This window comes from Panthera leo, chromosome C2 (genome assembly GCF_018350215.1).
Source record: "Panthera leo isolate Ple1 chromosome C2, P.leo_Ple1_pat1.1, whole genome shotgun sequence".
Classification (NCBI taxonomy): domain Eukaryota; kingdom Metazoa; phylum Chordata; class Mammalia; order Carnivora; family Felidae; genus Panthera; species Panthera leo.
In genome coordinates, this window is record NC_056687.1 from 121,550,893 (window position 1) to 121,571,302 (window position 20,410).

The 20,410-nt window shown below is 44.9% G+C and overlaps 1 protein-coding gene across 2 annotated transcripts in view; it reads right to left on the bottom strand.

Moving 5' to 3' along the window:
- The window catches only part of LOC122198684, a 51,894-nt gene extending 31,692 nt beyond the window's left edge, over positions 1-20,202 (bottom strand). For both annotated transcript variants that reach the window (XM_042903401.1, XM_042903400.1), the window contains exons 1-6: positions 20,133-20,202; positions 16,031-16,259; positions 14,588-14,740; positions 7,684-7,832; positions 4,781-4,921; positions 4,253-4,383 (exon numbers count right to left, since the gene is read on the bottom strand). In XM_042903401.1, coding sequence (XP_042759335.1) covers positions 4,253-4,383; positions 4,781-4,921; positions 7,684-7,832; positions 14,588-14,740; positions 16,031-16,210 — 754 coding nt within the window. In that variant the 5' untranslated portion in view covers positions 16,211-16,259; positions 20,133-20,202. The remainder of the gene's footprint in view (positions 1-4,252; positions 4,384-4,780; positions 4,922-7,683; positions 7,833-14,587; positions 14,741-16,030; positions 16,260-20,132) is intronic.
- Positions 20,203-20,410: the final 208 nt, after the last annotated feature.

Sequence of the window (20,410 nt, forward strand, 5' to 3'; positions counted from 1 at the left end):
AATCAAGATGGGAAAACCAAATTTGTCTGAGCAAAGGTCTAACGATCCAGCTTTCAAATAGAAGGTACTTTTACTCTGTGCTGGTGCATATGTTACTGCTATGGACTGAATATTTGTGTTCCCCAAATATTCATATGTTGATCCCCCAGTGTGGCTGTATTTAGAGATGGGGCCTCTAAGGAAGTAATTAAGGTTAAGTGAGGTCACACGGGTGGGACTCTGATCAGACAGCATTAGTGTTTTCACTAGAGGAACACCAGAGAGCTCTGTCTCTCCCTCTGTCTGCTTGCACACACCTAAGGACAGCCGTGTGAAGACCCAGCAAGAGGGTGGCCTTCGGCAAGCCAGGAAAGGAGCTCTTACCAGGATCAGAATCAGCTAGCACTTTGATCTGGGACTCCGAGCTTCCAGAATTGTGCAAATTAAACAAAAAAATTTGTTTAAGCCACGCAGCCTGTGCTATTTTGTTACAGCAGCCAGTTCAGGGGAGTCTAATACAGTTACCCAAAGAATGCAGAATAGCTAAAAGGTACCAGTTGACCTGCCTAAAAATCAAGGTTCAAGTGAATGAATAATGAAAGGAACTTCAAAGAGGTTCTGCGTGCTGACCGCTGACTGCAGGCCTGGCCCAGCTGGAGCAGTTTCCACCCTGTCCCAGGTTGCTGTGAAGAATGACAGGGCAGGCACTCTCTCAGGTCAGCTCTGACCCTGGCTTGTTTGGTCTCTGGGAAACGAAATCCAGAACCTTTAAAATCAAGCCTCAATGCCCCTTTGATCAGAAACCACTTAGAACAACCATAAAAGGAAATCTCCACATTTTCCCCTCTCCACATTCTTGTAATTTTTTTTTTTGCCTTTCCAATCCCACACCTCATACCTGTCCCTGCCTGCCACATGCCAATCCCAATCCCAATATTTCCAATTATTTTTCTTAAAAAGCACAGATTCACTTGGTTATCTAGGCCTGAAGTTATAATAGAAGACTTCATAAATAGGACTGTGGCCTTTTACAGGATTGGTGGTAAAAATCGCAGAGGGAAAGTAATACTTGGATAACAAACACTGTTTTCCAGGTCTCTTCTATATATTTATTGGGTTGACTGAATTATCAAATTCAACAAATAACCTATATAATTCTGATATCATGAAAGTTCCTAAATGGAGGATAACTATTGTATTTACAAATCTCCCACAGTTACAAGTTCTTTGCACTCACTTCCACAAAGTGGCCTTGACTTCAGCTCTCTTTATTTTTATTTTTTATCAAAAAAATTTTTTTTAATGTTTATTTATTTTTAAGACAATGCGAGAGAGAGTGTGCAAGCAGCAGAGGGGCAGACAGAGGGAGACACAGTATCTAAAGCAGGCTCCAGGCTCTGAGCTGTCAGCACAGAGCCCGACGCAGGCCTTGAACTCACGAACCGTGAGATCATGACCTGAGCTAAAGTTGGACGCTTAACCGATTGAACCACTCAGGCGCCCCTATTTTTTTTTAAAGTTTGTTTATTTATTTTGAGAGAGAGTTCAGGAGAGGCAGATAGAATCCCAAGCAGGCTCTGCACCGTCAGCGCAGAGCCCGATGCGGGCTCACTCTCACAAACTGTGAGATCATGACCTGAGCCAAAGCCAAGGATCGGATGCTTAACTAACTGAGCCACCCAGGTGCCCAGTTCCTTTTTTTTTTTTTTTTTAAATAGCACAAGTCAGTGAATACTTTTTTTTACTGAGATAAAATTAACATCTAACATTATATTAGTTTCAGGTGTACAACATAATGACCCGATATTTGTATACGTCGCAAAACATTCACCACAGTAAGGTAGTTGTCCATCACCACACAGAGTCACAAATTTTGTTTCTTATGATGAGAACTTAAGATCTACTCTCTTCACGGGGCGCCTGAGTGGCTCAGTCGGTTGAGCGTCTGACTTTGGCTCAGGTCATGATATCACAGCTCATGAGTTCGAGCCCCACATCGGGCTCTGTGCTGACAGCCTGGCCTGGAGTCTGCTTCGGATTCTGTGTCTCCTTCTCTTGCTGTGCCCCTCCCTCATTCATGCTCTGCCTCTCCTTCTCTCAAGAATAAATAAAACATTAAAAAAAATTTTTTAATAAAAAAAAAGATCTACTCTCTTCACAACTTTCAAATATATAATACAGTGTTATTAACTATTGTCCCCATGCCGGACATTGGCCTTGAGCTCTTCATCTTCATTTTTTCAGGCAAGTAAAGTGACTATGTTCACCAACATGCCTCAAGTTTACTCTCCTGGGAAAAGGTTGTTGTTGCTATAATAATGAGGATGGTAATGATGATAATTAATATCCCTTAAGTACTTACTATGTGCAAGGCATCATGTCAAATTAACTGTCTTACATTATACCACTTATTCCTCGTTAAACACTATGAGGTGGTTATCATTATGTTTATTTTGTAGCTGAAAAAGCTAAAGTTAGATCAATTGATAATTTGCCCAAACTAATGCACAGCTGGGGTAGGATCTGAACCCAGACCTGACTTTAAGGCTGTGCTATTAGCCACTTGGTAGAGTTTCTGTTACCAATGATTAAAGGTAATCAGCTTTATTATTTTTAAAAAAAATTTTTTTTAACGTTTATTTATTTTTGAGACAGAGAGAAACAGAGCATGAACAGGGGAGGGGCAGAAAGAGAGGGAGACACAGAATCTGAAACAGGCTCCAGGCTCTGAGCTGTCAGCACAGAGCCCGACGCGGGGCTCGAACCCACGGACCATGAGATCATGACCTGAGCTGAAGTTGGACGCTCAACCGACCAAGCCACCCAGGCGCCCCAAAGGTAGTCAGCTTTAAAACATGTCATAAATATGCATATTAGGGATCTATTAAGGGAGTAAGCGGCTGTTGTTCCTGTCTGTCCGGCATCTGTCCTTATCTGTTTACTTCTTTGGGGGACTGTCACTTCCCACTCCCCCACCCCCTCTGTGAATGGTGTGATTCTTGTTTTGCTGCCCGTTCCTGTGCTCCACCCCTTCCCCAACGGGGTGTATGGTCAGTCCCGGCCAGTTACGGTTTATCATGACCTGGGCTGTAGGGACTGGTCCAGGAGGTATGTATGTGGCCATTGTGAGTCCTCCTGTGGGATCTGACCCACGGTCACTGGAAGACAGAGGCTCACACTTTCTGGTTGATTATAAGTCATGATGCTATAGCCCTGGGACAGCTGGTAGACATGTCAACAAGCCAGATGCAGAGGAAGGCTGGCTGGACCGGGGGAGAAGGCCAACCCTCGGAAGGGAAGTAGAGTCGAGAGCAGCAAACTCCGGGTCTCCTGATGACATGGTCTGAGCCCCTGAACTCGGCTATCTCTGAAGGTAGCTATGAACGTCTAGTTATGTGAGCCAATAAACCCCTATTTACCTTTAATTCCGTTTGGGTTGCTTTCCCTTTTAACTGAAAGAGTTCTGATTAACATGCTGTACAAGTACCCATCGCTGCTATAATGAACGACCATAAACTTAGTGGCTTCTAACAATAGGAGTGTATTACCTTACAGTTCTGGAGGTCAGAAGTCCAAAATGGGTCTCACAGTCAAGGTTTTGGGGGACTGCATGACTTTTGGTGGCTTTGGGGAAGAATCTATTGCCCTGCTCCTTCCAGATCCTAGAGGCCACCTACATTTCCTGGCTGCTGGCCCTTTCCTCATATCACTCCAACCTTTCCTTCCATGGTCAATCTCCTCCTCTCTGGCTCTGACCCTCCTGCCACCCTCTTGCAAAGATCCCCTGATTACACTGGACCCACCCATATGATCCAGTATAAGCCCCCATCTCAAGGTCCTCAACTTTATCATATCTGCACAGTCCCTTTTGCCATGTGAGGTTAACACCAACACAGGTTCTGAGGACAAAGACATTGTTGGGGGTCTGTTATTCTACTCTCATGCATACTCAGGAAGAAGAATTTCCACTGACCACTGGAAGGTCCCTTTTTAAAAAATGTTTATTTTTGAGAGAGAGCGCGCGAACAATCGGGGAGGGGCAGAGAGAGAGAGGGAGACAGAATCCGAAGCAGGCTCCAGGCTCTGAGCTGTCAGCGCAGAGCCTGACATGGGGCTTGAACTCACGAACCATGAGATCATGCCCTGAGCCAAAGGTGGACACTTAACCGACTGAGCCATCCCAGGCACCCAAGGAAAGGTCACTTTAATCACAAAGCAGTTTCCTTCTTTAGGTGGTCCCAAAGAGTGTTGAGCGAAGTTCCCCAGCACTTACCCTGCAGCTGCTGAGGGGAGTTCCTGGTGTCTGGCTGGTCTTTTCCCTGCATCTCTGCGTACTCTGCTATGGGTCTGAGGAGAGCCAGGGCTCCAGAACACTGTAAGTAATTGCCATCCAGGTGCAGCTCACTGGGGAAGAGGTGAAATACACTGTTCACCTGATATTATTTTCACTTCCTCAAATTTGGATTTGAGGTCTTACCTCATAATAGACCTGGTTACAAAATAATAAATAATCATAATAGATAGCAGACCACATCGTCAAAAATAGACCTAATGACCATGTCATCGGGCCAAAGATATGCGTTTAGCATGTTACCCTTGATTCTTAAATGTAACTAAAGGATCTTTCTCTTGCAGTTAAGAAAAAGAAAACAAAAATAACTAGACAGTAGAAAAAGATGACTAAAAACATCATGAAAACTCAGGGGAATTCATGGGTTCGTAGACTCTATAAACAAGCTGATTATACAACTCAAGACAGAACAGAGCCAGAAGCAGGAGGGGAGGAGGGGATGCATCTCACCAAATGGAGCTCTGGCATATGATGGAGCCCAGCCGCGGCCCATTTTGTGGCCCCAGACCACAGTAGCGCAGACTGAGGACCTGAAGCCTTTGGTTGTTCTCCAGGCCTGAGAAAATACTCTCAATTTCTTCATTTCCAAATCTAGAAAGAAATGGGAACAAATAGTGACTTTTAAAACCTATGTCACCTGTTGGATTATTCATTTTAAGGCACTCCCTGACCCCCCAAGGCAGATCAGATTTTGCCGACCCCCACTTTGGGCTTCCACAGCCGGGGTGGCTACGGGGGTGGGCTGGGTGACTGATGGGAACAGACTGCACGTGGAGGAAGGGGGACCCAGAGTTTGACTCGTGGGCAAAGGGAGCAGAGCATGGTTTGAAATACCCAAAGGAGCAGATGGAGAGCAAGCTCTGGATCCTGAAGACAGGAGAGATTGCCCAGCTGACAGGAGTGAAGGGCTCTACGACTCCAGCAGCAGGAGGCTGTGTAAGAAGGGAGCCTTTTAAAGTACGTCCAGAGCAGGGGCGCCTGGGTGGCTCCGTCAGTTAAGCATCCGACTTCGGCTCAGGTCAAGATTTCATGGTTTGTAGGTTCAAGCCCTGTGACGGGCGCTGTGCTGACAGCTCAGAGCCTGGAGCCTGATTTGGATTCTGTGTCCCCCTCTCTCTCTGTGCCCCCCTGCTTGTGCTCTCTCTCTCTCTCAAAAATAAACATTAAAAAATTAAAAAAAAAAAAAAAAAAGTATGTCCAGAGCAGGTTCAGGAAAGTTCAACCTCTTGGCCCTCCTTCCTGGCCTCATGCTGCTCCTCACCTTGTGCCACCCAGTCCTTGGAGTTTGCAGAGAGAAGGCACAAGCATCATGCCAGCACAGCCCCTGGGTGCAGGTATCAGGTCAGGAAACTGAGCATCAGTGAGGTAAAAGGATATCTTCAGGGAATTTGGAATGTCAAGGCTTGACCTTTCCAATGAGGTGAGTCGTATTAACAGAAACAACTTCTTAAATTTACTAGTTTATCCAATAAGTAATTACGGTGGGCGGCTACTGTGGTGGGTGTGGGGGTGTAGCTGTGTATGAGAAAGAAGGACATCCTGCCTGGTGGAGTTCACAGCCTCAGGGAAAATAGGAGGAAAGAACTCCAGTCCCTCCGTAACCTACCATTTCACCAGTGGTGATTCCCAACCACCCAACACTGACAACTCCAGGAGTCTTGGCAGCAGCAGGATTTCAACTATTAAAATATGGTGTTAACATATTAAACAACAATTAAAATATGGTGTTTTCTCAAGAGGAGGATTCCCTCTTTCTTCCTTCTCTCTCCCCACCAATGGAGGAGCTGGAGTCTAGAGGCGTCTCAGCAGCAGGGCTGGGTCTGTCTAGTGCAGTGCGGGAAGCTGGGAGACTCCCAAGTCGGTCTTCAGTCACTGCAGGGTGTCCTGAGGGCACTGGCTTTCTGCTGTCCTGTGTTAGGAGACCCTGACTCAGGCTCCTCCAAGCTTTTCAGAAACATGGAGAACCTCCAGAGATAGTCCTTCTCCTCAGCTTTTGCTGGAGACTTGTCCACTGTCACCACCAGGGCCCTAATAAGACCCTAGTTCTTTAAAGGGGCCTTTGTGTCGCTGTGGTCCCATTTGTCAGGCACGAATCATCTCTTTCACTTCACAACCCACTGGCCTTCTGAGTACAGGACCCTACCTGGCTCCAGAAGAAGAGTCACAGAATCAAAGACTTGGGAAGTGGAAGAGATCACCTCATAGGTCAGAGAGGTTGCAGGACCTACCCCACATCACACAAGCAGCTTGAAATTATTTACGGATGGCAAACTATAGACCCCCCAGCAATCTAGTATCACGGATCAGAAGTGGGCTCCGATTCAGCCAGCTAGATTCACATCTAGGCTCTATCCCTGAGAGGTGAATGCCTGGAACAAGCCAATTAATCCCCTGAGTCTTTGCTCATCTATAGTCAAGGGATAGAAATGATAAACATCTGTCATATATCATACGTCCATATGTAACGGTATATATCTATCTATTGTCGGAAGAATAAATGAGATAATCCATGTGCTGTACTTGGCACACAGCGCTCAATAAAAATTAGCTGGTATTATCATTATTATTATTACTCCCTGACTCTCTCCTGACAGCCTGGTGCCATAGCCCTCGAAAGACTTCCTCTTTCTTCCCTAGCACCACACCTCTCCTCCCACCTCCTCTGCTGGTGACTAATGACTTGTCCCTTAGGGAATCGTGGTTTCCCTTATCCAAACCACGACTAAAATTTATACAAACCCGGCACCTGGGTGGCTCAGTGGGTTGGGCATCTGATTCTCGATTTTGGCTTAGGTGTGATCCCAGGGTCATGGGATTGAGACCTATGTTGGGCTCCACACTGAGCATGGAGTGTGCTTGAGATTCTCTCTCTTTCTCCCTCCCCCTCTGTCCCTCTGCCCCATGCACATGTGCTCTCCTTCTCTGTAAAAAATAAAAAAATAATTTAAAAAAATTTATACGGACATCCTTTGTGATCTACCTTCCATTATACATAATCAAGAGCATATCTCCTCTCTTCCACTATACAGAGGACTTCCTTGGACAGTGGCATTGCTTTATATATATTTGTATCTTCTTTAGCACTGAGCACAGTGTCTTGCAAAAACAAGCCATCAATAAATATTTGTTAAAAGAATAAATGAATAAGAAGGAAGGGCAGGAGGGAGGGAGGGAGGGAGGAAGGAAGGAAGAATCCTTTAGAGAACCCTGACATTTACTCAGAAACATTAGTTCTAAGAAGGTTTTTGAGTTGTGATGACCTGATGAGCCACAAGGAACCAGGACCCTGAGCTCCTTACCTTTGCCTCCCTCAGCAGTCAGAGCCCTGAAGGAACTCTACCTTCCAAACTCACCTGCAGTAATCCAGGACAAGAGAATGCAAATAGCTGCATGGCAGAGCCCTGCCCAGTCTCTGCAGAGACCACAGATCCATCCTGCAGTCAATGAGTTCCAGGGTGGTAAATGGGCAGGTGGTGCGCCCCTTCAATTCCAGAAGTGAAGCCTAAGAACGTGAGGTGAGAAAGGGCTTACACAATGAAGACAAATACGCTCTGTGTTTTAATGTTTCTTAAAAGTTGATTACGTTAATTACCCCAACATTTTTGCCTTTAAGACAACTTTCCAATGTCCAAGGAGAAAGTGACATGAAGATAAAATAATTTCCCTTTAAAAGGAAGACTCTAGGGGCGCCTGGGTGGCTTGGTCGGTTAAGCATCCGACTTCGGCTCAGGTCATGATCTACACGGTCTGTGAGTTCGAGCCCCGCATCGGGCTCTGTGCTGACAGCTCAGAGCCTGGAGCCTGCTTCCGATTCTGTGTCTCCCTCTCTCTCTGACCCTCCCCCATTCATGCTCTGTCTCTCTCTGTCTCAAAAATAAATAAACATTAAAAAAAAAAATTAAAAGGAAGACTCTAGGGGCGCCTGGGTGGCTCAGTTGGTTAAGTGTCCGACTTTGGCTCAGGTCATGATCTTGTGGTCCGTGAGTTCGAGCCCACGTAGGGCTCTGTGCTGACAGCTCGGAGCCTGGGGCCTGCTTCGGATTCTATGTCTCCCTCTCTCTCTGCCTCCCCCTCACTCATGCTCTGTCTCTCTCTCTCTCTGTCTCTCAAAAATGAATATATGTTAAAAAAATTTTTTTAAAGGCAGACTATGAAGAATTAAATGGGAAATGCCGCTCCGTGATGAGATATACTGCAGCATATCTTTTTAGATGCTGTGGGCTGAATTGCGTCATTCCCCTCATTCATATGCCAAAGTCTTACCCCCTAGTACCTCAGAATGTGACTGCATTTGGAAAAAGGTCTTCAAGGAGGTATGAATTTAAAATGAGGTCATTAGGGTGGGCTCTTACCCAATATGACTGACTTTCTTATAAGGAAAGGATATTTGGACACAGGCACGTATAGAGAGGGAGGCAACATGAAAACACAGGGAAAAAGTGGCCATTTACAGGCCAAGGAGTGAGGCCTTCAAAGACGCCAACCCTGCTGACACCCTGAGCTCAGACTTCTAAGCCTTCATAACTGTGAGAAAAGAAAGTTCTGTTGTTTAACCCCTGCAATCTGTGGTACTTTGTTATGGCAGCCCCAGCAGACTAATACAGATGTTGATACTCTAACCAACAAATTTATTTTCCTATGGTTGTATGATAGGGAAATAGGATAAAATAGGCAGAGAAGGAAAGGTTAGGACCTGAGGTCCCTGGGTGGGGTAAAAACACATATTTTGGAACAATGCTGGGAGTATCTGACCACAGCAAACTCGCTCAGGCATAAAGTTCCTCTTAAGAATGTAACAAACACCACCTACTGCCCTTCAGGTTCCCCTCAGGAATTGGACAATCAAAATACCTAACGAAACTAAATAAACCATAAAATTTATGTTATCTGAGGGACAGTAAGACCGCTCTGACTCCTCACACAATGGAATGAAGCCAATCTGGAAGGGACAGCCCAGCACCTAGAGCTATCCAGCGAGTAAGGGTGGAACCTGACAAGGAACAAGGGGGAAGGGGAGGGGGCACTGACCAAACCCTTAAAAAACAAAGACCCTTGCCTATAGTTGGGGGTATTTATTTTCAAATGCTCCCTCTCTGCAAAAAGAGCTTTCCTACTATTCTTACTTTCTGATCTTATACTTTTGCCTGCTGCTCATTTTACTCTGTGTCCCCTTCTTCATTCCTCAAAGCGACAAGGAATCCTGGGTATTGAGGTAAAAAAAAATCCTGTAACAGTTGTATTTTTTTTAGTAGATAACTATCGCTATGCCAATCTTCTTACAATTAGGCAAAATTATAATAGTTAAATTATCTCCTAAACAAGTGATAGCCATTATTACAGATATTAGGATTTTTTTTTTTAATGTTTATTTATTTTTGAGAGAGAGAGAGAGAGAGAGAGAGAGAGAGAGAGAGAGAGGAACTGTGAGCAGGGGAGGGGCAGAGAGAGAGGAAACACAGAATCAGAAGCAGGCTCTAGGCTCTGAGCTGTCAGCACAGAGCCCGACGTCGGGCTTGAGCTCATGAACCTTGAGATCATGACCTGAGATGAAGTCGGACGCCCAGCTGACTGAGCCACCCAGGTGTCCCCAGATATTAGCATTTAGAGGTCTACGCAGAACTAGACTGTGTAAATTCAGCAATGAGGTGCTTTTCATGGTGAAGCCACAGGACCGGGGGCAACACGTGAACATTTGGAACCATCTCAAGTTCTCTCAGTCTCCTGAATGGAGAGATCTATGGGAAGGCCATTTCTTGTGGTAACAGGATTCCAGTGACAATTAAATCCCTACCTAACTGGAGAAGGTACTTAAAGCTATAAATCACAAAGGCCACCTTTTAGCAATTAGAATCACCACAACTTAAGGATTTCTTCAGTTCAGCATTTAAACTTAAAAGAGGCTTTGGTGGGGTTTGGAGGATTTAGGGTTTCTTGAGGTAATGACATGTTGGTCAGAGATAACATTCCAAATTTATATGTCAGTTGAGAATATAAAAGCCCTTGCAGCCCTAACCATAGAGAGCTGGTGCTTGAGGCCTCTTTAATGAGAAAACACCTAGTTTAAGTGCTGGATTGGATTTCTCAAGCTGTGTTTCTGACCAAGGAGGCAATGTGGCATGTCACTGCCTATGGTAACACTGGTCTGTGCAAAATAGGCTCTTGACCACGTCCTAAAGATCTCGGACAGTGGTTTACAGTGTCACTCCCTGGGGCACCAGCACTGCTGTGGGCAAGACCACAGCCATCTACCACAGAATTCCTCAGCAGCCTCCAGGTGACCAAGAGGGTTACATTTTAAAGAACTGTTAAGGATCACTTTTTTTTTTTTTTTTTTTTTTAATTTTTTTTTTTTTTTCAACGTTTTTTATTTATTTTTGGGACAGAGAGAGAGCATGAACGGGGGAGGGGCAGAGAGAGAGGGAGACACAGAATCGGAAACAGGCTCCAGGCTCCGAGCCATCAGCCCAGAGCCTGACGCGGGGCTCGAACTCAACGGACCGCGAGATCGTGACCTGGCTGAAGTCGGACGCTTAACCGACTGCGCCACCCAGGCGCCCCAAGGATCACTTTTTTTTTAACGATCACTTGTAATATGCATGGATGGACAGCGTTCTATTCCTGCTTAAATGGACTGACCCTTTTAATAAAAACAACTAAAAATTCTGGTTCTGTATTTAAGATAACTTTTTAAAATTTATTTTTTAATTGCGGTCAAATACACAATAAAATTTACCATCTTAGGGGCACATGGGTGGCTCAGTCGGTTAAGTAGCTGACTTTGGCTCAGATCATGACCTAGTAAGTTCATAGATTCAAGCTCCACTTCTGCCATTGTGAAGCCTACTCAGGATCCTCTGTCCCCCTCTCTTTCTGCACCTCCCCCACTCCCGTTCTCTCTCTCAAAAATAAACATTTAAAAAATTTACCATCTTAACCATTTTTTTTAACGTTTATTTATTTTTGAGAGAGACTGAGAGCACAAGCTGGGGAAGGACCCAATATGGAACTTGAACTCACGAGCCAAAGTCCTGCTCATGACCTGAGCCAAAGTCAGCTGTTTAACCGACTGAACCACCCAGATGCCCCCATCTTAACCATTTTTAAGTGTACAGTTCAATGGCATTGAGTATATTCACATTGTTGTGCAACCCTCAACACCATTCACCTCCAGAAGTTTTTTCATCTCGTAAAACTGAAACTCTATACCCATTAAAAAATAACTCCCATTCTCCCCTCCTCCAAACCTCCGGCAACTGCCATTATATTTTGTGTCTCTACGAGTTTGACTACTCTGGGTACTTCATACAGGGGAAGGATATAATATTTGTCCTTTTGTGACTGACTTCTCTTACTTAGCATAAGTTCTTCGAGGTTCATGCACGTTGTAGCATGGGTCAGAATTTCCTTCCTTTGTAGGGCTGCATAATATTCCATTGTATGTATCCACCACAGTTTGTTCTCCATTCATCTGCCAATGGACATTTGGGTTGCTTCCACCTTTGACTATTGTGAATAATGCAACCATGAAGATGAGTGTACAGATATCTCTTTGAGGTCCTGCTTCCAATTCTTTTGGGTATATCTCCAGAAGTGGAATTGCTGAATCATATGGTAATTCTATTTTTAATTTTTTTAAGGAACTTCCATCCCATTTCCCATAGTGGCTGCACCAATGCACATTCCTGCCAATAGTGTACAAATTTTCCAATTTCTACACATCCTGTCAACCCATTCTATTCTGCTTTTTTTGATAGATTCCATACTATTTGACCTGAGGTAGTATCTCAATGTAGTTTTGACTTGCATTTCTCCAAAGATTAGTGATGGTGAACATTTTTTGTGTGCTTATTGTTCGTTTGTATACCTTCTTTGGAGAAAGTGTACTCAAGTCTTTTGCCCATTTTTAAATCAGTTGTTTGTTTTTTGTTGTGGTTGAATTGTAGGAGTTCTTTATACATCCAGAATACTAACCCCTTATCAAATACATGATTTGCAATTATTTTTCCTTATTTTGCGTGTTGTCTTTTCACTTCACTGTGTCCTTTGATGCACGGAAGTTGAAAATTTTTTTGTCCAAATCATTTAGTTTTGTTGCCTATGCTTTTAGTGTCATATATAAGAAAAGACTGCCAAGTCCAACATTATGAAGCTTTTCCTCTATGCTTTCTTCTCAGAGTTTTAAAAATATCTTTTTAAAATGTGTCAATTGGCAGGTTAGTGAGGAATACCCAAAGGTCGGTGCATGAGAGAAAATGGGAACCTAGGGAGATTTGCAGGGCACTGAAGCCAGCTTTCCGTTTGAGAGCATCAGTGAAGCAGCAGAGTCAAGTTTTGCTTTTCATGGATCAGGTAGTCCAGGGGACAAGAGATAAAGCCCAAGGCCACTGGATGTGAGGAGTCTGAGAGGAAATGCTGCATAAAGGTATGGCCCCAAACATAAAAGTGAGCTACTGCACTACGTCCTTAGACTAAGGATGAACTAGAAAGAAACCTAACTCTTCTTTCCCCAGGGAAAACTGCCTCTCAAACTGTCCTGACTACACAGAAAAAAATATACCCACTATGAACTCACAAGCTAGTCTTAATACAGGTATTTGCACACTGAACTGATACCACCTGGATGGTTCAGAGACCTCAGATCAAGAATGTATTAATTTGGGGCACCTGAGTGGCTCAGTGGGTTAAAGCATCTGACGTCGGCTCAGGTCATGATCTCAAGGTTCATGAGTTCGAGCCCTGTCAGATCAGAGCCTGCTTGGGAGTCCCTCTCTCTCTCTGTCCTTCCCCCCGCCATCAAAAAATAAATAACTTAAAAAAAATTAGTAATTTAGTATAGCCCTGAGATGCTATCACCCTGAGTGTGTGGCAGAAGCAAATGCAAACCCTCTCGGAGAATTCTATCTTCAAATCAGAGCTCAAGGAATTGCCTCAACTCTTTCCCCAGGAAATATGAGTTTCTAGTACAAAAGAAATCACAAAAACACATGAAGAAATGCCCCATGAGTAGGAGCCAGTAGAAGCCAGTCAGCAGTATCAGACTCCAAAATAATTCAGATTATTGAAACTATTAGACACAGATGAGAAGTTTAACACATTCAATGACATAAAACAAGGCATTTTCCAATAGTCAAGAAACTAGAAAAATGGGCACTAATGTCCTCTCCCAATTTCTACCTCCTTTCTCCTCCCTAAAAGTAATTTTATAATAGTCAAACATTATAGTTTTACCTGTTTTTAAACTTTATAAAATGCAACATATAGCATGTATTCTTTTGTGTCTTTCTTCACTTGTACATTAGGCTTATGAGAGTCATCCTATTTTGTTTTTGCATAGCTGTAGTTGATGTATTTTCATTGCTATACAGTTTCCTACTATATGAATATACCATAATTTCTTTTTTATTTTTTGCACTTTTACATAAGTTTGAAATGCTTCATTAAAAATACATTGTTTTGGGGCATCTGGGTGGCTCAGTCAACTAAGTGTCCAACGTCAGCTCAGGTCATGATCTCGCAGTTCGTGGGTTTGAGCCCTGTGTCGGGCTCTGCACTGACAGCTCAGAGCATGGAGCCTGCTTCGGATTCTGTGTTTCCCTCTCTCTGACCTTCCCCCACTTGCTCGCATGCTCTCTCTCTCTCTCTCAAAAATAAACATTAAAAAATTTATTTAAAAAAATACACATTGTTTTGGGGCACCTGGGTGGTTCAGTTGGTTAAGCATCCCACTCTTGATTTAGGCTCAGGTCATGATCCCATGGGTTTGTGATATCAAGCCCCACATCAGGCTCTGTGCTGAAAGTGTGGAGCCTGCTTGGGATTCTCTCCTTCTCTCTCTGCCCCTCTCCTGCTTGTGTTCTCTCTCTCTCAAAAAAAATAAATATACATTTAAAAAATACATGTTTTTTTAAAGAAAAGCTTATAGGGGCACCTGGGTGGCTCAGTCAGTTAAATGTCCGACATCGGCTCAGGTCATGATCTCACGGTCCGTGAGTTCGAGCCCCGCGTCGAGCTCTGTGCTGACAGCTCAGAGCCTGGAGACTGCTTCAGATTCTGTGTCTCCCTCTCTCTGACCCTCCCCCATTCATTCTCTGTCTTTCTCTGTCTCAAAAATAAATAAACATTAAAAGAAATTTTTAAAGAAAAGCTTGTAGCATGTCAGTCAATAACCAAATGAACTATAGCTGGAATACAGATATATTATGTTTATATTCAATTTCAAGTTTAATTGAAGGAATATTTTTAAAACGCATGACTCACCAGTCTGGCAATCTCTGGGTTACTCAGCTGAAGGCCCCAGATACAGATCTCTTTCCCCAGCAGGTAGCACTCATCTCGAATTGTCATGAGCAAAGGTTCCAAGGAAATTGGCAGGATGCTTGGTGGGGAGTCATCAGGTCTTACAAGCATAAACTGGGGTATCAGAAAAAAATTACAGGTGGGAATCATAAAGACATGTCCATGCATCTGAATACGTAGGAAAAGAATATTGTCATTAGACAACATTAGAACATTTAAAATAGTAATTAACTTTGGATCACATGTGCATTGGGGTGGTAATTCAACAAAAACTTATGGAGTTCCTGCCATATGCAAAGCCCCGTGAAAAATCTCACAGGGCAGTGATTTTTCCAATAGGTTACTACCCATTATTGGGTTAGGAAATAAATTGAGTAGGCTGTAACCAGCTTTTCTTCTTTCTTGAATGAATGAAATAGAAGAGAAATTATCTGAGTGTATCCTATGTAGTAAAGAATAAACATCTCATGAGACTTTTATTTTAGTGATGCTCAAAATCAAAATGGAGACCCAACCAAAGCAACCCACCCGACATAAACAGCCCCTGTAGTCTTATGATTCACCTCAGTACTTAATATTGGGTCATGATGTTAACTGTATTTCTTCTTCTTCTTTTTTTTAATGTTTATTTATTTTTGAGAGGGGGGGTAGGGGCAGAAAGAGAGAGGGAGGCACAGAATCTGAAGCAGGCTCCAGGCTCTGTGCTGTCAACGCAGAGCCCAACTCAGGGCTCAAACTCACGAACCACAAGATCATGACCTGAGCCAAAGTCAGACACTTAATTGACTGCGCTACCCAGGCATCCCAAAGTTAATTGTATTTCTGACAGTGATTGTAATTCAAAATGTTTAGAAAACATTGCTGAAGGGACTATAAATTTGAACAAGCCTTATAATTAACTCTTATGATTAAGTAGTGGAGGTTAATGATGAGAAGTATAGAATACAAATAAAGTAGTAATTATTTTACCATAAAACGATGGCTCTGAGAAGCTCCTGAATTTGGGATGAGCAGGGAGGTGTGTGGGGGAGTCCAGAGAAGCAACGCAAAGGAAGGAATCAGAAAGACCTAGGGAGAGGGGCAGTGATGACAAAAATGGTGCTTTTGAGCTGGGCTTTCCATGTAGAGTGGGAGGGGCAGGTTGGCTATTCCAGATGTAAAGTGGTATGAGAAAAGGCAGGCCTGCTGCAGGACTGGGATGGGTAGATTTGGAGGTAGGAGGAGGAAGGCAGAAGTACTGAACATAGCCTGGGTACCGGAGGCAGGCTTTGGACTTCATTCAGGCAGGAAGCAGAAGGGATGACACCACCAGTTTGGGCTGGAGAGTTCTGAGGACCCATGTTCCTAAGGAGTAAACCTTAGTTCCTTTCAGAGAAGAGTAAGAAGAGGAGGCCACACACTCACTTTCCTGAGAATCTGTTCGTTGTTGATGCTGGTTTTCAAGTCCTGTTTGATGGCTGGACACACAGATGTCTGAGTCTGTGCACAATGCTTCTGATATGTCTTCAGGAACTTTTGAAGAATTGGAACGATGGGCAGGGGTGTTCCTTTAGTTTTTTGTTTTCCTTCTTTCTCTCTTGGCATTGTCTTACAGGGTTAGATTCCATATGGATTCTGAAAATTGTAACTTGCCCTGAAACCCAATACATACAAGTCTTTTTAAGCAGCAGATCACACCTCCCCCACTAAAAATTGGCAAATATTGCTGCACACCCTTCTCTGAAAATTTTAAAGTGCCTCATGTATCTTAAAATGGGAGTGGAAAATCAACATAGAGACAGTTGAGCAGAATTGTTCAATTTCCAATTTCTATATTCATGGATTCATGTTCTTTCTTCTAGATTCTTTAAAATGGGGGCAGAACCCATGGAACTCAGCTATAAAGGAATGCAATTAATAATGGTGGGCATTAAATATTAGAAAAGACATACTGATTTTAAAATGGCATAGTTCTCTTTATAGACATACTTCCTGGAGGCAGCATATCCATAGTGGTTAAGAACATGGGCTTTGAAGGGGAACAAGACCGGGATCTTAGTTTTGTCTCTACCCCTTGACTCACTGGCTTTAGGTACTCTATGAAGCTTTTTCAAGCCCTATTTCCCCATCCGTAAAATGGATTATGGTTGTCACAAGGATTGAGTAAGGTAAATTTATAAAGCACTTAGCATAGGGAGGCCTGGGTGGCTCAGTGGGTTAAGCGGTTGACTTCAGCTCAGATCATGATCTCACTGTTCCCGAGTTTGAGCCCCATGTCTGGCTCTGTGCTGACACCTCAGAGCCTGGAGCCTGATTTGGATTCTGTGTTTTCCTCTCTCTCTGCCTCTCTCTCTTCCTCTCTCTCAAAAATAAGTAAACACTGGGGCGCCTGGGTAGCTCAGTCGGTTGAGTGTCAGACTTCGACTCAGGTCATGATCTCATGGTTCATGAGTTCAAGCCCCGCATCGGGCTCTGTGCTGACAGCTCAGAGCCTGGAGCCTGCTTCCGATTCTGTGTCTCCCTCTCTCTCTGCCCCTCCCCCCGCTCATGCTCTGTATCTCTCTCTCTTTCAAAAGTAAATAAACGTTAACAATTTTTTTAAAATAAACATTTAAAAAAATAAATAAAGCACTTAGCACAACGCCTGGTATGCAGTGAAAGTGCTCAATAGGCTTTATTATTACTATTGAGGTTATTATTATTTTGTTGGGCACAGGAAACCAATCAGTATTGATTTGTCCTTTCAATTATTCAGCCTTGAAAGGTCCCTCCACGTGATAATGCCACCAGCTAGACTCCAGGACCTGACTTTCACTGCCCACCAACCTGTACTCACCAACGTTTGCCTCATATTTTTCCTTAAGCCCTTCTTTCCAGCTTGCCTCTTAACTCAGGTGAATGAAACCAGAAACCACCCCTCAGGGCATGGCGACTGCCCTGGCAACGCCTCCCACCGCCCCAGCCCACCCAGACTGAGCTAAACCCCCAGCTCGATGTGCACATGGACCACAGAGTGACCTCTGGGATGATAAGCAATTACCTTTCCCTCATTTTAATACTAAAATTTCCCCCCAAGAAAGAGCCTCAGCCTCATTTACATAACATGCAATGTATGTATAGGCATGTTGCCTTCAGGTGCATGTGTGACCTTATGCCCACCACTACATACCACGACAAGGTCTCCCCGACTAAATAGTCATCCTAACCCTAAACAAAAGGAACTTATTCACCCTATCCCTGGGAGTCACACTTCGGAAGCTATGTCCTGTGATCTCCTTATGTGCTGCAAATAAAGTTTACTTTGTGCAGCAGCTCCACCTGGTGTATCTGGGACTCCCCAAGGATCCAACTCACATTGGTTCGGTTACAATAACTTAAGGTAACAGCTGCAACTCTGAACTGCATTCATAGAGACAAAGGTTTATGGGAATTATTAGAGACTTCCCATTTGGGAAAGTTTACAGATAGAGACTATCCAAAAATGTGTGTATTATGTTACATTAAAAGGGGTGCTCCTTTTGAAGCCTGGGAAGGGAAAGAAGTGACTTGCGCTGGCTGGGAACAGGACTGGGCCTGTTGGCTCCCCAAACTGTTTTTGGTAAGCATCTGGAGAGGGCAGCCCAGGCTTTGTTGCAGGAGGAGCCAGTTTGAATCCTGTGTCTGTCAATTATTAGTAGAGTGATTGGGGGTATCAACTTCACTTCCCCAAACCCCATTTTCTCCATCTGTAAAAATGGTGGGAAAATAAACTCTTTGGTATTTGTAAGGGTTTAATGCAAATTAAATGTAAAGTTTTCTCTTCAGTAACGTGGGGATGCTGCTGACGATAAAGAACTCTTATGAGGAACAGGGGCGCCTGGGTGGCTCAGTCAGTTGAGTGTCCGACTTTGGCTCAGGTCATGATCTCATGGGTTCTTGGGTTCAAGCCCGCAGAGGGCTCTACGCTGTCAACACAGAGCCCGCTTTGAATCCTCTGTTCCTCTCTCTTTCTCTGCCCTTCCCTGCTTGCGCTCTCTCTGTCTCTCAAAAATAAATAAAAATAAACATTAAAAAAAAAAAATCTTAAAAGAAAAGAAAGAATTGTTATGAGGAATAAGGAATTCATACATGATGGATACTCAGAACAGAGCCTGGCACATGCTGAATTCTCAGGCAGGAAACCTGAGGCAAAGCGAGGGAAGTGATTTGCTTAAGGGCAAACACTAGTAAATGGCGCAGCGGGGATTCAAATTCAGGCAGCCTGGTTCCAGAGCCCAAATTCTTTTATTTATGTATTTACTTATTTATTTATTAATTTATTATTATTATTATTTTTAACGTTTATTTATTTTTGAGACAGAGAGAGACAGAGCATGAACAGGGGAGGGTCAGCGAGAGGGAGACACAGAATCCGAAACAGGCTCCAGGCTCTGAGCTGTCAGCACAGAGCCCGACGCGGAGCTCGAACTCACAGACCGTGAGATCATGACCTGAGCCGAAGTCGGCTGCTCAACCGACTGAGCCACCCAGGCGCCCCATCCAGAGCCCAAATTCTTAACCACTGTAACATACCACCTAAAAGGTACTGCTACAGACTGAGGGTTTTTGTCTCCCTCTCCCCAAATTCATATGTTGAAGTCCTACCCCTAGTGTGATGGTGTATGAAGAGGGGGCCTTTGGGAGATGATACCGGCCAGAGGAGGTCATGAAGGCAGGACTCCCACGATGGGATTAGTGCCCGTATGAGAAGAGACACCAAAGAGTTTACTTTCTCTCCCTTGAAACGGCTGCCACCTACAAGCCAAGAAAAGGCTTCAAAATGAAACCTGCCTTAATGGACCTTGATCTTGGATTTCCCAGCCTCCAGAAGTGTAAGAAATAGATTTCTGTCGTGTAGGCCACCGGTCTATGGTACTTTGTTAAGGCAGCCAAGCTAAGATTGGTACTGGAGAGTATCACTTACTGTTGACAATATGAGGTATTTCTCCCCAGCCTTCGCTGGGTATTTACAGGAGCACAAGCTTCACAGAGAACATGCTATGAATACTCCAGCAAGGCCTTCTGAAATCTTGAGTTTTTCTCTTACTATTTTATCACGAGCATTTCTTTGTCATTTCCATAGACAGTATTGTGGGGCCCAAGTTAGCAAGTACCTGGGTGCTCAAGGCCCGCCTTGACTGGCTGACTCCTAACGAATATTTACTGGAGGCCTAAGGGTAGGCGCCCCACCCCGTGCTAATCGTGACTCTGGGAGCTGGGGGCGTGGGGTGAGGGTTGCGGGGGAGACAGTAGGGGTAGGAGCGCCCACCCTTCCCGAGATAGAAGGAGAGAAGGGTGAGTCTGCGCTAGCCCAGGTCCCCCCCCGCCCCCCCCCCCCCCGGAGTCCCAGGGGATAAGGAGCGGCAGGGGGTGGGGGGAGGGGCGAGGAGGGGCTGCTTTCTGCCCCCTCCTCCAGGGCTCCTGCTGCACGCCCCAGTTCCGTACTCCCCGGACCGAATGCCGGCCGCCCACGCAGCCACCCCGCCGCCGGCCCGCGCCCCGCACTCACCCGGGCGCCGGGTTCCCGCGTCCCTCTCCGGCCGGCTTCCCGCGTGCGCTCCGCGCCATGGAGACGGCCGCCGGCGGGCGCGGCGCGGGGCGGGGGCTGGAGGGGGCGGCTCGCGAGGGGGCGGGGGGAAAGCTCCCTCCAGGGTTCGTGGGTGTGGGGTCTGGGCTCGGGCTCGGGCTTCGAGAGCTCCTAGTGTCCTCGCCGCGGGTCGAGGTCGACACAGCCAGTAGCGCTACGAGGGACGAGGTCTAGGAGGAGACAGAAGTTGGGGACCCGTG